Genomic DNA, 16,974 nt, shown 5'->3' on the forward strand with positions numbered 1-16,974 from the left:
GGCGATGCTGACCAGAGCCACTGGGTCACTGAGGAAGGTGATCCAGTGCTTTACATGCTGCAATCCAGTACTGGGTCGTGACCCAAACTATGAAAAAAAAACAACTGCTCTAGTTAATGTTCAAGCTGGACTATGAAACATGAATTAAAGGCAGTGCCATGTTTCTGAAGTGTGATGGTACATTTGTTTCAGTACTTTACAAATTACAGTATTACCAATCAGTCTTAGTATCTTTGTTTTAGGAAAGGCCTGTAAACAGAAGAGGTCCTGTTAAACCCTGGAAATCCAAGAAACACTGAGCTAAGCATATACCAAAGTCCTCAATTATTTTATAATCTAAACATTTAGGCCGGCAGCTCCAGCCACTAAGAGTTCTGTTATTAGCTCTGTCGCTGTCTTAACCTGTTGTCACAACCTGGCCCTGTTTCCCTCTGGATGGACACAAGTTTGTTGTGAATGGATCTGACTCCTAAATCCTATGTGCTTCTAAGCCCCCCTGGGTTGGGTAGTGACTGATCACTGTTCCTAGCTCTGGATCTCTCCGGCACACTGCCTGGTACAGACCTTGTATATGTCACTCTTCCTGGACAGGGGGACTGCAATCTGGCCACCTAAACCTCAGAACCAGTGCCCCAGCTCTCCCAAGCCTCCTGTTGCCTTCTGAGTGCTCTGGTTTTCTAGTTTTCAGGGACAACCTGGCAGCAAAGCAATGAACACAGGCTTAGCAAAGGAATTCTTAACCACAACCACTTTATTCTTGAATTTAAAAGCACAAGCAAATTACAGATCTATGGAAATCAACAAACAGTCCTGAACGCAATCCCCCTGGTCCAATCTGACCCTGGCTAGGAGTCCTGGTTCTGGTCAGCGTCCTCAGGCAGATAATCTGCTGCCGTCACTCTCTCCAGCAAGTTCTGCTTACAGGTGTGAAGGGTATGGTCTTTTGTTAGCAAAGCAGCTACCTTTTCAAAATTGTCTCTATCCCATTTCTATCCATGTGTTTTGGCTGGTGAAGTTCCCAGCTTCATTCCCCACACCTCCCCCAACTTGTATAGATAGTCAAAGTCAATGGCCTTGCTGATAGAAACCCATTTTTCCAGAAAGGAAAAGCCATTCAACATTGATGGCTCTCACTGTTTACCCTTTTGAGGTGTCCCATAATCTAGCATGAGCACAGAACGTCTACAACAGCCTGATCTTGTCAAGATTAGATTGGTTTTCAACACCACCTGGATTTCTTAACCCAGTATGGAAGTTACAGTCCAATAACAGTTGCAGTAAAGGTTACAATCACAAAATAGATTCACAAAACATGAAGTTTACAATTTGACCGGGATAAACACTCAATCTGTTACACCAAGTATTCTAGCAATTGTAGTGTCTGCTTGCAAACAACATATGGGTATGAACATATCACAGTGGTCTAACGAATAGGCACTGAACTGAATGTAAGAAGGACCTGGGTTCTGCTCGTGCCTGATTGTTGATCTGCTGTATAAACTTTGGCAAGTCATACACCTCGCTTTCTACACAACCATTTTGTCTGTTTTGACTAACTCCTCAGAGCAGGGATAGTCTCTTCTAATGTTTATTTTAGAGCACTTAGAAAAAATTGGCTATTAAAGAGTAAGTTAGTGTCAATGTTAACTAAAGTGATGCTAACTGCAGCTTTGTAATATGGTACCTAGCACAATGAGGTTTTGATCTGTGAGAATTCTAGTTGCTCTACTGTAATACAAACAATAATAATTCCTGACTTCTCCAAGGGCCCTAATACCTCCAGAAGGGCAAACAGTGGGGATTTTAGAATCTCTGCTAAGTCTGTTTCATCCTCTGTACACAAGAAACTCCCCTTTTAGAAAGTTTGGTTGAAATGCATCAAGCAGTATAGATATAAACAAATCAACCAACATGAAACGAACTTTTTGGACTGTTTTATTTCTAAAAGAAGAAATTACAAAGTTTATCAAACAAAAGTCTTCTTTAAAATCCAAAGAAGGCTTAAAATCCTGAGAGTTTTATCAGACTATACTTAGTGCCAGCTCTAAATTTGCACTTTATTTCTGTGGAGCAGCAGTGATATTTGTAGTTATTTCATCACAAGTATGTCATCCATTGGAAACTTGCAAGTAGCCATCCTAGTTTTGTCTCTTTATTTTGAAAAGGAACCATCTTGAAATTAAAAGTATTTTTCAAACTATAGTGCCCTCAGTCTTCACCTGAGAAACTAGTCTTTAATCACGAATAAGCTCTTGATTTGAAATCATCCCAATGGTGAAAATGGAAGACAGCTAATAATAAAAATCATAACTTGAAGAGTCTATTGTTCTAATATTTCTCCTTGATTCTTTCACAAATGAAAAATCATAAAAACTGTCACCAATGTCCATTGCAAAAGCATCATCATGTGTTAGCACTGGAATGGTTACTCTGAACTACAGAATAAGTGCACCACAGAAATAAACTTCACCGGATTATCACATACTTTATCAGCTACCATTAGGAAGATTATAAAAACAAGCCATCACAAATTCTCCAGTTTCCAAAAATCATGATAGTCTGATACATTTGCATTGTTGAGGCATTGTTTAATATTGCATAGTTCTACACTGATTATTTGCCATAGTTTGCATTGTTGGTGCAAATGGATATATTATTCTTAAAAGAAACTTGCATTGCTGCTGCAGTAAATCTCTTAAAATGGACAGGTTTTGCATTAGTTCTGCTTAGCGTCTGTGCTGAAGTATCATTAAGTGTTCTACATAGAGTTTAATGCTCTTTGTGACAAGCATTTCATTTAGCAAGTGCCACATACAATAATGCACAATATGTGAAGGCACAGTAATGTCACTATCAACTCTACAGATGGGCTGTGGCCATTAGTTGTATCATGTCCTGAAGAGACTGGAACAAGTTCTTACACAGCATTTCTGCATCGGTCTCTGGGCATGATTTCCAGGCAGTGCAGGTCACAACAATTCTATCAGTACAAAGGTTAACTAGTTATTTTAGATCATGAACTTTATGCACATCATCCCCACACAAACTGTAAAATTATTCGCTGAAATTTTGAAACACGGGTGTCTAAATTGGGCACCTAAATAACATTGTATTGATTTTCAAAGCATCAAAACATCCAGAGCTCCCACTGACTTCAGCAGGACATGCAGGTATTCAGCAATTCTGAAAATCAGGCCACTGTAGTTTAGATGTTGAGATGGATTTAGGTACCTAACTTTAATCACTTACATTTGTTGTCCAATATCTTCCTTTACTGCAACTAGCTTTAAGATTCTGGATATTCTCTCTCTCTCTCCCTCCTATTAGCCTTTACCTTTGTGATACTGATACAATCGGGCAACGTAAAAATGGGGAAGTTCAGATAACAGCTTTACAGTTTTCTTCTGAGTGATGCCAGGCCCAAGAAGGTAAGAATATATCCTTACCTGTCATCTCTGATTCTATAGAAAAAGCCATAGCCATGATGTATCATGGGGACAGCAGCTCCACCAATGTTAGTGTAGCCAACCAGGCTAGTGGAAAGCACAAAATTTCCACCTCCCCCACTGTAAAGTAAAAAAAAGCAAATTGTTTGATTTAAATTAGTATTAAAAAGTGGAGCTAAGAAATACATCATTATTGGGATCAAGAGATTGGCAAGATGAAGGCAAATGTGATAAACCCATCACCACCCAGAGGTTTGACTTGCAAATAGGACAAGACTAATAATTACCTTCTAGTGAATGCAGGGTCTGTGAAGAGTTCTGGCACAGGGAGTCCTTCCTCTTTTGCTATAAGTAGGAGACCCAGAAGATGACGGTCAAATCCTGTCAAGACAAACAAGAAACGTCATCACTGAGAGAAATGTCTAGTTCTTCCTGGTCTGGACAATGGGAATTTCAAATGCTGGACCCAGAACAGATCATGGGAGAGTCCTAAAAAGAAAGGGATCCAGACTGAAGCACCCTGAAGCCATCTCCAAAATGTGGTGTCCAAAGAGGCCTTTGCATTCAGCCTACAATGGAGATAAAATACAAAGAGTTTACCTCATTACTAGCCCCATCCAGCTCCCTTGAGAAACATCTCCCCTATCACGCCAGGAGGCAACCAGTACCATCTGGGAACGGGCCCAAATGATCGAGAGCACAGACATGCTTTTCTGCACATGATCTGTTCTGACACTCCCTTCATCCATCTAGCAATGGATGCTTTGAAGGCCACAGCACTCTAGTTGAGTCCATCATACAGATGGAAAAGACTATCAAGAGCCCGCAAGCTGGGCTACTGAAAGGCTGTATCTAGAAAGGATGAGATTTCAGACTAGGCAAAACCTATTGTGCTGCACACACCCCAGAAATCTACTTTGGGCTTCTGCTAGGTCTGGGTGGCTTTTCAGGCTTGGTGCCTGGCTAAGAAAACTAAAAATTATTGCTGCTGAGCATGTAGTCACTTAAGCTAACCTGTAGGAAATACTGAGGAGACTGGGATACTGCCCAAGCCGTGCCCTTAATGGAAGTTAGGTGCCTAGCCTCAGGCCAGCACCATCAGCTGCTCCTCTTCTATATTCTGTGTGGGTCTTGACCTGGTAGGCATGCTCTAAGGTGGCCTCTGAGCATGCCAACCAGATCAGGTCATGAGCTAGGCTGGGGGCACAGCTAGTTTGAGCGTCCCACCAGGGCTTAGGTGCTGAGCAGGCTGATGGCGTCAGGATTTAGGCAGCTGTGTGCATGCCCAGCAGTGGATTTTCAGGCACCCGGGAGAGTTTACCACAGAACTTAGGCACTTACAGGGTTAGGCAGCAGCTGAGCTGGGTTTTGAGGATCTAAATCTTGGATTCAGGCACCTCCATGGCAGTTAGGTGCTTAAGTCCCTTTGTAGATCTAGCCCCAGGGCACTGGAGTCGCTTAAACGTCCATGATTAGGACCCTCGCTCTTGCTCTCCTCCACCCCACCCCACCCAGGCACCACTCCCCCTTGCAGGGAGAAGAGAGGCAACACGTAAGCTAGAAGGAAATGCCAAGGGATATAAAAAGGCAGGGGCTCCCAGCAGAAATTCAAGATATTTCTGTTCCCGTGGGTGGTCTTAGATTATTCAGACTGACCCAGTAAGGAGCCAGAGAAATCATATTAGCACAAAGTAAAACTCCTTTTTCAGGCACAAGAGAAAATTAGTCGTTAGAAAGAAAATACCTTTTCCATTCTCGCACTCTTTCATCATCTTGTTGTGCTTTGCAAATGCCTTTAGCATCTGTTGCTGCCGTTTATGAGACTGTGTTAAATAAGAAAAACAAAACCAACCCAGTTGAATATTACACCAAGAGACACAGATAAGCAAGTTCCTTCCTTCCACAAGCTTTAGAGCTTAAGAAGAGACAAAAATGTAGGAGCATGGAAAAGCTACATTTGTGCCTTATGTCTCTCTCATTTTTTCAAATTCCCTGTGATTTATTTTTTTCTTGAACGCTGTTTCTTGCACATGAGTTCTTGATAATTTGTTTCCTAGGTCTTAGCCAGTCACCTTCTGTGCAGAACAGTTTTCTAAACCTTAAGCCCTTTCTCTCTTTTTCCCCACAAATGACAGAAACTGAAGGAATTGAAAATGGTCACTTTAAACTAAAGAGATTAAATACAATGGCTTTCCTACACTAGCACCAACTTAGAAATACATCAGACAGTAGCAAACATGACTGCATTTCACAGACATGGAACTGCATGTGGAAATTGCAAAGTGAAAAGAGAAAGCCATTCGGAAATAGTGAAGTGTCTCACTTCACTGCTCTTAAATTAAACACACGTAGCAACTAGATGCACAAGGAGGGCTTAAGCACCAAAGTAGCAGGCAGCTAAGTCCAATATATGGCTGCCACTGGCATTCACAAAACCACTGTTCAGCTGCTGCCTAATCCTATAAGCACCTAAGTTTCCATCAGTGAAGTCCTTAGACGGAGGGGGAGCCTGGCCAAACCTGAGAGGTGCTGTGACCCCATGCGCCAGGTTGCAATGCCCAGAGAGAGGAGCCAGGCCCAACCCCATGGGACAGGAGCCAAGTTGCCACTGTGGGGGAGTGCTTGGTCTCCAAACCCCTCACAACCACCACTCGCAGTGGTAATTTTTTTGGAAGGGTGGGGAGGACTCAGTTTCAGATTTTGCCTCAAGCACCAAAAACCTCTGTATGGCCCTGACTATGCATTCCCTTGCTTATCTCGCCTGGGGGCCCAATCCCATAGGCATGCTCAGAGACCACCTTATAGCACGCCTACCGTAGCCGACTCCGCACAAAATTACACTGATGGTGCCCCTCCCGCATGATACCCCATAGTTAGAGTACTCATCCAGCACATAGGGAACCCGGGTTCAAATCCCAGCTCCCAGCTGATTCAGAGCAGGGACTTGAACCCAGTTCTCCCACATGAGTGCCCTAACCACTGGGCAATGGGTTAGTCTGCAGTGGTCTCCCAATTTCTGCTGTTGAAGCTGTTCCACTATCATTGGGCCTGAGAGACAGAGAATGATTCTACAGCCTGGTGGTTCCACGTTCCAGTCCCTGCTCCACTAAATATTTAAGTCTTTCATACAAGTGGAATAGCTTCAACAGGAGACACTGAGAAAGCCACAGCCCAGTGCTAGGGGCACTCACCTAGGAGATGGAAAAACTGGGTTCAGGTCAGGCACAGCAGGGATCCAAACCCAGGATCCAAATCCACATCTTGGTAAGTGCCTTAACCACTGGGCATGGGGGAAGAGGGGCACCACTGTTCTTCGGAAAGGGCTGATCTAGCCTAGGTGCCTAACTCCAGGAGAGAATTCATGGCTGAATCCCAAGCAGAGACTGGCACCCAACTCCCTTTGAGGAGCGGTGTATAGGCCACAGCCCTCACCTCAGCATTCCCTACTGGCTAGTTTATGCAGTGCTCAGCTAAGCATGCTAGCACCTGTGAATCAATTTTTTCGGCACCTAGCTCTCCTCACACACTGTAGAGGGAGCCTGGACGCCTAAATTGGAGTTTGGAGCGTTGCAGTGCTCTAGTCCCCCTTGTGAATCTAGCCCAGAGGTGTCGCTGTCCAGGTTAGTGAGACACTGAAAAGAGCTGCCATAAAGCTGAGTGTTACAGATTAAAAGGGGAGTAGACTGAGCTTTTAAATGGATGAGCACTAGGGAAGCTCTTAGCTTTATTACGTTATTAAAGATTGTCAGATAGACTGGCTCACTGCTAGGTCCCAACTCAATCTGCCTAGGCAAAGCTCTGTTAATGTCAATGGAGGATCAGATTGCAGGATCCAGGCCTAAGCTGTTGTAGTTAACAATGAGTAAATACAGAAATATAATAAAATACAGGGGGCAAAAGACAACAGCATTAGTAGAAGGAATTTACTGAAAGAAGAACAGAGAGGAGTAAGAACAAATAGCTAGAGATTTTAAAAAGTGTTTTGAGAAAAAAGAAAAGGAGTACTTGTGGCACCTTACAGACTAACAAATTTATTTGAGCATAAGCTTGCGTGAGCTACAGCTCACTTCATTGGATGCATTCAGTGTTTTGAGAAAGAATACTATCAAATTATATCAGAGGACAGAAAAATAAGAGAACCAATGGGCCCATTAATATGATAGCAAAGCAAGGTTAACTTGGTTATTGAAAAATAATGACTTCTTTGCATCAGCAGAATATTGGCAATGCATCCATAAGAACGGCCATACTGGGTCAGACCAATGGTCCATCTAGCCCAGTATCCTGTCTTGTGACAGCAGCCAGTGTCAGGTGCCCCAGAGGGGATGAACAGAACAGGCAATCACTAAGTGATCATCCTCTGCTGCCTACTTCCAGTTCCTTGAAAACAGAGGCTAGGAACATTCAGAGCATGGGGTTGAATCCCAGCCCATCCTGGCTAATAGCCATTGATGGACCTATCCTCCAGGAACTTAACTAGTTTCACAGATGGATTGCGTGTTGTGTGAAGAAGTACTTCTTTTTGTTTATTTTGAACTTGCTGACTGATGTACTTCTGAGTATTAATGAGAAAAGACTGGAAAAAACTGAGTTTATTGAAACAATGGAACAGCTATTTAGCTGTCATGTAAAATGAGGGGTTACTTTCATGGATTATATGAAATTAGGAGTAAGTCAAGGAGCTGGAACTGTTCAGTTACTTTTAGAAAATCTTTTCATACAAGACAGGTGTCATGTGACTGGAAAACAGTTCAAATGTTTGCAAGAGAGGGTTCTAGGAAAGAGGCTGAAAATGACAGATATGTATCTTTAACAACTATATAAAGAAAAGCTAGAAATTACACTTTAAAAATGCATTTGAAAAAGTTCAGTTCAGGAGTGAGACAGCACGGATTTGTGAGAGGAGAGTAACTTCAGAATAATCTAATTAGTTTTCCAACAATTATTGGTTTAGACAGATGAGAAAAATTAGGGTCAATATACCAGGTCTTTCTGAAAGCTTTTGACAATGCGATGGGGTGAGCAACTGCAAAAACACTCTAAACACTGTCTGACTCTAGTGATAAGTACCCCAACTGCATTTCTCTGGTCTTTACTTACTCTTCCCAGTGCAGAATTGCCCATTTGTAAGAACTTTTCCCCCAGCATGCATTTTCTGGAGCTGGCCCTTTAAATTTGGCAAAGGCAAACAGCTGTAGCCCTGACCGGGTTAGTTTGCAAATGGCTGCTGCAGCTTTCTGTTATTCAGTTAGTAAGTACATGTTGTTTTGTACACTCTCTCATGGGTTGGATAATAAGTGTAAGGGTAAAGTTAAGCCAGCCAGGGGTCAGGAAAGAATTTTTCATTGATCATGCTCTCTCCTTCCTCTAGCTAGCTATAGGTTTGTTTGTTTGCCAATTAGTGTTGTTGCCCATCATCATGGTTTTAAAAGTACAAGAGTTTTGATTATGTTTAACCACAGATTTTAGAGAGAGAAATTCTACTAGTTAGTCTATTCTCCTGGCAATGTAAGCAAAAATATAAGTTAGAGGTGGCACGGTTGTCAGCAAACTGCTCCAAACACTAAACCTAAGATCTGTTTCTACTCTGATGCTACATTCCATTTATTTATTTATGAAGCCCCTTTGAGCAAATATGGTGGATAATGGTAACAGAAGGATACAAACTGAAATGGTCAATAACTGATGGGCTCTTAGCAACAACAAACTATTAAACTTACAAGGAAAGGAAAAGAAGGGATGAGATAGTAAGGCTCTGTTTTTGCAAAGCTCTTAAGCACATGTTTAACTTTTAAGCACCTATTTAAGTGCACCCTATTCAGCAAAGCAGATAAGCATGTGCTTTAAGTCCCATGAAGTTCATCAAAAGTAACAGCATTCAGAAGTAGAAGAGACAGCAGCTGGGATGAAATTTAAAATGATGAAGGGAATCAGAAAAATGGAGAGGAAGAGAGATCCCAAGGGATCAGTGCTAGAAACAGCAAAGTTCAATATTAATTGGCTGTATGAGTCTGACTGTAAGAAGATAATTGAAGACAGCAAACGGAAAAGCAGGGAGGAAGATAAGAAAACAAGGGGAAGTCAGATTTGAGTGATGGCATTAAATGTCAGAGTTTTAAAGCAGCAGCACAAATGGATAAGAAGCTAATGAAGTGAAGAGGAGAGAAGAAATAAGGATAGTAAAGCAAAGCATCAAACAGATGTGGTTTGGTGGAACACTGCTATGTAAGCCCAGTATCCAAGATGAAGAACATGAAGAGAAGCTTTGGATTTTTTCTAAAATATGTAAACACATCTTGCAAGATCCTTTCCCTGCTCATCTCCTCAGGCTCCCAGACAGGTGCAGTGGGAGAAGCAGAGAAAAACTTTCAGTAACAGCCTGCACCTGGGGAGAGAGAGAAGCAGGTTCTGCTGGTAAGCTAAACCTTTTGAAGCTTGGGGAGAGGACGGGACGGGGGAAACAGAAGAGAAGAAAGGTCAACTCCCCAGCTCAAGTATTCAGGAGATGAAAGACTCTTAGACTTTAGAATCAGTCCTGCTGACAGCACCTTCCCCATGCAGATTTCACACACACAGACGAGCACGTGCACCTCCCAGACTCCATGCCTCACAGTGATGAGTCTGCAATTGGCATAGCACTGACCACACTTAATTGGGAGGGGGGGAGCTGCATGTGTGGGAGGTATGACATAAAGCTGAGTTACAAACAAAAATAAAATTTAAAATTAAAAATAAAGTGGGGTCATATACTGCAGTTCACCTAAGATAGCAAAATTCTGAGAGCCAGCCCTGGTGGTGACATCCCCACTTGAATTAACTAGCAGAAGATGACTTCTTCTCCAGTTACTGACGCAATTAATGGCATATTCTCTTATCTAAAGTAGATAAGATGGCAAGTCTTTTAAATACATTACAGCTAAAGCAGATTTTCAATACTTACACTGCAAGATGGATCCAGCATGGATTTGCACCACTCCACGGCTTCCACTGTACATGGTCTCATAGTCTCTGTGCGTCCATGGTAGAAACGTCTGGTCATAGCAGTTTCATAACAGCAGCCTGGGCTAAGAAGGCAAATTAGGACAGAGTGTCTCACTACAATGATAAATCTTTTCTCCTCTCTAAAGGAAAAATGTCATATAAAAGATATTCTATCCCATTACACTCAATTACAAGCAAGAGTAAGCCACTCATTTTCTTTTAAGTGTCTGAAATGTAATACAGATTACTCAACCATAAGGAAGTTTTCAAGAGGCAAGTTAGGACTAAGAAAATTCAGATGCCATTATAAAAAAAATCTGGACTGTTTTATGAGCTGCTTTTTGTAAATTCTAAGGCTTCCATACCCCATTATGTAGGTGAGTGGAAAGTAAGCAAGCTTCAATTTCCTATGTATTCTTCCATCAAAGTTAAAGGAGAGAAGGCATCTGCCCCACACAAGTCTCACAGATTGGGAGAATCCACTAGTAACAAGAGGCATCTACAAACAAGTTTAAGAAGGGTCCCTACCCAGATTGTTTTTGTTGGGCAATTAATATAACCCAGTGTTCAATGACCTGTGCCAGGAATGTGCCTTTTTGCAGATGACACCCTCGGGCAACTATTTGCCAGCTTTGTGATGACTCACTTTTAAACTATTTTAAATACTAACAGATGGTAGTAAAGGCACGGGTAAAGGAGGGACATAATCACCAGCAAAGAGAGAGTCTCCAATAACCTTTAGCTGGGAGTACAAAATAAAACCTTCCTCAGCCACCTGCCTAGTGTGCAAGGACAGGAACTTGGTTGTACTCTATCTTTTCGTTATGCCATTATAACTTTTACAGGGAGCCTTTGTTGGTGATGGGGACAGGATGACAACAGTGAGTCTGTTAAGGCTTTTTACAGGATTGGGATTTTGGAAGAGAGAGATTTATCACCACAGAATGATGTTTAATTATAGACTACAGATGAGGCTTTCATCTGCACCTGGGCCAAATCCCCTTATATAGGAATGAGCAATTAGTGAGGTATGCTGTGTTGGTCACAGGATATTAGAGACACAAGGCGGGTGAGATAATACCTTTACTGGACTAACTTCTCTGTTAGTGAGAGAGACAAGCTTTTGAGCTTACACAGACCTGAAAAAGAGTTATGTGAGTTAAAAAATTTGTCTCTCTCACCAGTAGAAGTTGGTCCAATAAAAGATATTACTTCACCCACCCTGTCTCTCACTTAGTGAGGTAATATAGATCCTTGTGGGCCAAGTCTTTGCTTATCATTTACCCAGTACTTCCTATGTGTATGTTTTATGGAATGTTAATAAAGCTCTGGCTGGCTGCCCTCCATCTTACAGTACTTGCAGTATAGCACCTACCACACCGTGACATAAAGGACTTGCTCCTGCACCTTTTGAAGTCAATGGCAGAAATCCTGCTGACTTCAGTGGAAGAGGATCAGGTCCTGTATAACTAAATAAAACATTATAATGACATATTTCTTCATTCTTCTGTGGCTGCAGTAAAACATAAAATGGGATGCAAAGCCCTTTGTATTTGCCCAGATTTGTCAGTTTGTTCAACTATACATTTAATTGCTAGCCTGGGTAATAAACTTTTCTTACTGTCCATGAAGTTTATAATAGGCCAGCTGGAGGCCAAGCTGAACAAATGTATCAGGATGAAGTCCCTTCTTCTTGGTCAGTGCTTTGCCAAAGGATGTAAAGGCATAATTCACTAGCTGCAAGTCAGATACCTGGCAAATAAAAAATTTGTTACCATAGGAGAATTCAGCAACTGCTCTAATCACAACCTGCTTCAGTTCAAATATAATGAACTGCACATTCACCTCACAAAACAATGGATCAGGTTTACCCCGATGTAACTCCCCTGGCTTCAGTGGAGCTACCGCAGGATTGAATCTGTCCCAGTGGTCTTTGTTCTCTGGCCTGGAGCAAGGCCAGCTACTAACGTTTAGAAAAAATGAAAGTCTCAGTCATCACTAAGAGATAGAGAAACTTCACCTGCTGAGAATACCGTTCTTTAGCATGTCCAATGTCATTTAGCACATTCTGGTTCAACGTGAAAACAAGTTCTTCTGGCCATGGGATGTCCCGTACTTTATCCGATCCCTGTTTTGTTTTTTAAATAAAAGAGGAATCAATATCCGTAAGAGAGGAAATGCTAATTAATAAGGATGGAAACTTAATGGATACATACCTTCCACCTTCCCTCACTTTCAATAATCCTCTGATCAACATAAGAGCACAGGACTATCATAGCCATGGCATCAAAAGGAGAATGCTAGAACACATGAGACAATATATTGTGATGGTTGCATAGCTAAAAGTTGATCGAGCCTCCTTATTTCCACCCCCATTCCTTCTTAATTATGCTGAAGGTTTTCCTGTGTTGTGTAGAATTCATTAAGAGATTACACTTCTAGCCCTTCTATCTGCATAGATAGAGCCCCAGTATTTATCTACTCTCTTGATAGCTCTGCAGCCAGATAGACTGGCTGCAGAGACACCGGGTAAGGCACAGATCTGAGCAGAAACAACGTCTTCCTATGTGAGAGAGCAGTGCTTAGCATGTTTTGGGCACTACTGTCATACAAGCAAATAATAAAGCTACTAACTTACAAATTTTTTTACATGATATTTCCCTTCTCTTTGAACTCCTATTGATCAAATTCAAGAAACTCCCTCATTAAAAGAAAAGGAGTACTTGTGGCACCTTAGAGACTAACCAATTTATTTGAGCATGAGCTTTCGTGAGCTACAGCTCACTTCATCGGATGCATACTGTGGAAACTGCAGAAGACATTATATACACAGAGACCAGCAGGAGAGTGGGGTGGGAGGAGGTATTGTTTCATGGTCTCTGTGTATATAATGTCTTCTGCAGTTTCCACAGTATGCATCCGATGAAGTGAGCTGTAGCTCACGAAAGCTCATGCTCAAATAAATTGGTTAGTCTCTAAGGTGCCACAAGTACTCCTTTTCTTTTTGTGAATATAGACTAACACGGCTGTTACTCTGAATCCCTCATTAAAATATTTCTGAAAGTAAGCACTGCAATATCCTCTTCAGAAATGTACAGCACCTATCCTGGGATGCTTGCCAGATAAGGTGCCCTATATGTGAAACTTCACTAAAGAAAAACAAGTTTAAACCTGTAAAAAAAATATTCCATTGTGGAAGGGGAAAAACTGACAAAGGATCCCACTGTAAATAAGCTAGGAAAAAGGGAATCATATTTTACTTACATCACAGTTTGAACCAAATGTCCCATTGGAAAATAGTATGCTGTTGTAGGATTTGTCTCCCCAGCGTATGGTTGGATCTCCTGTTAGAGCCAACTTGATGATCTAAATCAAGAATTAATATCATGGGGTTTAGAACTATCTAAATGTGCGCCAGAGTCCTGTCACATTACACTGGAAGTATCTGGATCCTTTTTTTAATGAGTACCAACCTCCACACTTGAAAGCAGCTATGATTTACTGCACTGGACAAGACACTGTCCCTGCCTTAAGGAGTTTTTAGATGAGCCATGACTAAGAAGGCTCTCTGCATGACAGCAGACATGCCGAAAATGGAACAAATATATAGCCATCCGAAGAAAAACCATCTGTACAAGTCTGGTGTTAGGTGTTTAAAAATAAAAGTCCAGATCCTGGTGGTCAGAGCTTCTGTGCCCTGTGAAATTCATGGGGGTGCAGAGGGGTTGAGGGTAAATTTATACCACATTTACACCTCCAATATCCTAGATGTGGCAGGCATTGGTCCAGTCCTGACCATCAACAGGAGGCAATGAATCACGGCCATGCCCATTTTCCTATGCTAGAGGGGCCAGGACACAATGGCGTAAGACCTTTTAGATTGCTAAGGGAATCTTCAGGCAGATGGTTAAGATGGCTTTCCAGAATATTTTATAAAAACAAATCACATACACAATGAGAGACAAAAGTTGGTTAAAGGGAGAAGTAAAATTATTCTGAAATCTGTAACTACCGGAGTACAATCCTCAGGGGTTCCATGGGGACTGGAATCATCCAGGGAGATCACAAACAAACTGCTCTGAATTTTTTCCAGTAGACAAAAGTTCTTTGGATCGAGATTAATTAAATATTCACGTGTCTAGAAGACAATGAAAAAGTGATTAAATAATTCAAATGTTGCAAATCCAGTCAATCAACATTTTTCTGAAAGACCACTGAAATTTTCCAACCTCTGCCCATTGGGTTCTCTCCCCACTTGTTAAAGCCGCCAGCCCTGGTCCATCAGGTTCATTATGGCACCTCTTTTGGATGTAAGCAAGTTGCCTTTAAGAAGATTTTTAAAATTAGTAAAATAGAATGAAGACAGACACTGGATAAAAGTTGTTCACTTTAGTAGGCCAGGAGTCTGGTTAATATTTCTTATTCCATATCTAATAATCAGATTAAGTGAACTTTCAAGAAGTGTATCAACCCTGCTCAGGACACATGACTTTTTAAATACCTTTTCTGCACTGGGGATTTGCCCTGATTTCAGCTCTGGGGACTGCTGCACCAATGCAAACCCATAGTTTAGACAAAGAAAAACACAATTTGCACCACTGACACTTAACTCCGTTTCAAACATGGTACACCTCTAATGGTGCATGTCACACTTTCCATATCCACACTAGGGGTTTGCACGGGTACAGTTATATTGGTGACTAGCTACCAGTGGCTGAATAAGGGCAAATCTCCAATCCACACAAGGCCTGAGAATCATAGGAGGGAATCATATTCCACCCCAGCCAGCTGAGATTGTATTATGCACCAAACCTTAAACAATGTAACAAGGTTTCTCTTCTTAATCTTTGCTTGCACCAGCACTTCAAAAAACTTCATTCAAAGCTTTGTACTCTGACAGTTTTACCTGTAAAAGTGACTCTTCACATACTGTACTTCATGTTCTCTATCTAACTTGTTACCCCTTTTAAAAAACCTCTCTCTGAATTTTTAAGAATTCATATGCAGTTATTTGGCACTTTCACCTATTAAACACTAGTACCAATCAGTATTTAAACAACATCTATACAGATGTATTCATCTATAGCAAGTGAAGCGAACCAGATATACCACCCCAATATCAGGTTATCTGTAAACCAGAACTGTAATACCCATAAGTAGCAGCAGGTTTTTGTGTATCATTGAATTAACCTATTTGGCATTTCTTGTTAGGAACTTGTTTGATTTCTATTTGTTCCTTCCTTTAGTGTTTGCTTGATCCACCACAACTCTCAGTAAGTTGTTCCAATAGCTAATTACCCTCACTATTAAAAACTTGTGCCTTATTTCAAGTCTGATTTTTGTCTAGCTTTAGCTTGAAGCCATTTGTCTCTAGACAAGAAGCCATTATAAATATTTTTGTTGTACAGGTAGGTGCTTATAGTCTGTGATCAAGTCCCCCTTCAACTGTCTTTGTTAAACTAAATAGACTGAGCTCTTGGAATCTACCCATGTAAGATTTCCAATCATTTAATCATTCTTGTGTCTCTTTACTGAACCCTCTCCAAATTTATCATCAACATCCTTTTTGAACTGTGGACTCTAGAACTGGACACACTATTCCAGCAGCAGTCACACCAATGCCAAATACAGAGATAATATAACCTCCCTATTCGGTATTTCCATTTGTACATCCAAGGATCATATTAACCCTTTTGGAAACAGCAGCACACTGGCAGCTCATATTCAACTGATTATCCACTGTGACCCCCAAGTTTTTTCATAGTCACTGCTTACCAGGACACAGTCCCTCATCCTGTAAATATGGTCTCTATACTTTGTTCCTAGATATACAACTTTAAATTTGGCCAGTAATGACTTGGATAAGGACCAGGAATGGCTTGGATTGACTTGAGGAGTTACTCTAGATCTACACCAGCAGAATTTGGCCCATAGGGTAAACCAGCATGTGCACAGTCTAGTAATATTACCAGTCTGTAAAGTTAGCATCTTCACCTATTTTTCGGATTCCTCAAAACACTTCTGAGAAATGTGTAATGATTATATTAGTGGTAATCATTAATAATTATTGAGGAAATTCAGAAATTTCATGTGCTAAGAGGAAGTATACATATGGCAGCTCCTTGGAGAGAGAGAGTATCTGTTTTGACAATAAACACCTAGCAGTGTGCTCTAACACCGAGGCCTACAATATATAGGGCCACATTCTCTCTCACTCTCTCCACCCCTCTTCCCACTAATACAGCTCCTTTGCATTCCCTTAGTGGCACAAAAGTTCAAAAAGCAGGTCAGACTTTCCAGGCCTTGGTGTAGGGGTGAGATATGTGGCTGGAGTGCCGCTGTATTCCAGAAATCCCCAACTGGCAAAAAAGGCCCTTAAACATGTTACCAGACAACACATGTTACGGCTCAATCCTGCCTCTGTGGAGCTCAGCAGCAGGAAATATGGCCAATATATCACTGCCAAAACGTGACTTCACATGCACAGCTTCGATTATGTTTAAAATGTGGTCAGGAGGGAACAAAGGGAGTGTAGTGGTGGGTTTTG

The 16,974-nt window shown here is 41.5% G+C and overlaps 1 protein-coding gene across 1 annotated transcript in view; it reads right to left on the bottom strand.

The window, feature by feature from the left end:
• Nucleotides 1–733: 733 nt before the first annotated feature.
• Nucleotides 734–16,974, bottom strand: part of CROT (carnitine O-octanoyltransferase) — a 35,483-nt gene continuing 19,242 nt past the window's right edge. Inside the window, exons 7-17 of the mRNA XM_084619920.1 lie at nucleotides 14,657–14,750; nucleotides 14,440–14,565; nucleotides 13,692–13,793; nucleotides 12,644–12,727; nucleotides 12,448–12,555; nucleotides 12,049–12,179; nucleotides 10,387–10,510; nucleotides 5,191–5,269; nucleotides 3,734–3,827; nucleotides 3,447–3,566; nucleotides 734–2,980 (exon numbers count right to left, since the gene is read on the bottom strand). Coding sequence (XP_084476046.1) covers nucleotides 2,860–2,980; nucleotides 3,447–3,566; nucleotides 3,734–3,827; nucleotides 5,191–5,269; nucleotides 10,387–10,510; nucleotides 12,049–12,179; nucleotides 12,448–12,555; nucleotides 12,644–12,727; nucleotides 13,692–13,793; nucleotides 14,440–14,565; nucleotides 14,657–14,750 — 1,183 coding nt within the window. The 3' untranslated portion in view covers nucleotides 734–2,859. The remainder of the gene's footprint in view (nucleotides 2,981–3,446; nucleotides 3,567–3,733; nucleotides 3,828–5,190; nucleotides 5,270–10,386; nucleotides 10,511–12,048; nucleotides 12,180–12,447; nucleotides 12,556–12,643; nucleotides 12,728–13,691; nucleotides 13,794–14,439; nucleotides 14,566–14,656; nucleotides 14,751–16,974) is intronic.

This window comes from Lepidochelys olivacea (assembly GCF_965140295.1).
Source record: "Lepidochelys olivacea isolate rLepOli2 genome assembly, chromosome: 2".
Classification (NCBI taxonomy): domain Eukaryota; kingdom Metazoa; phylum Chordata; order Testudines; family Cheloniidae; genus Lepidochelys; species Lepidochelys olivacea.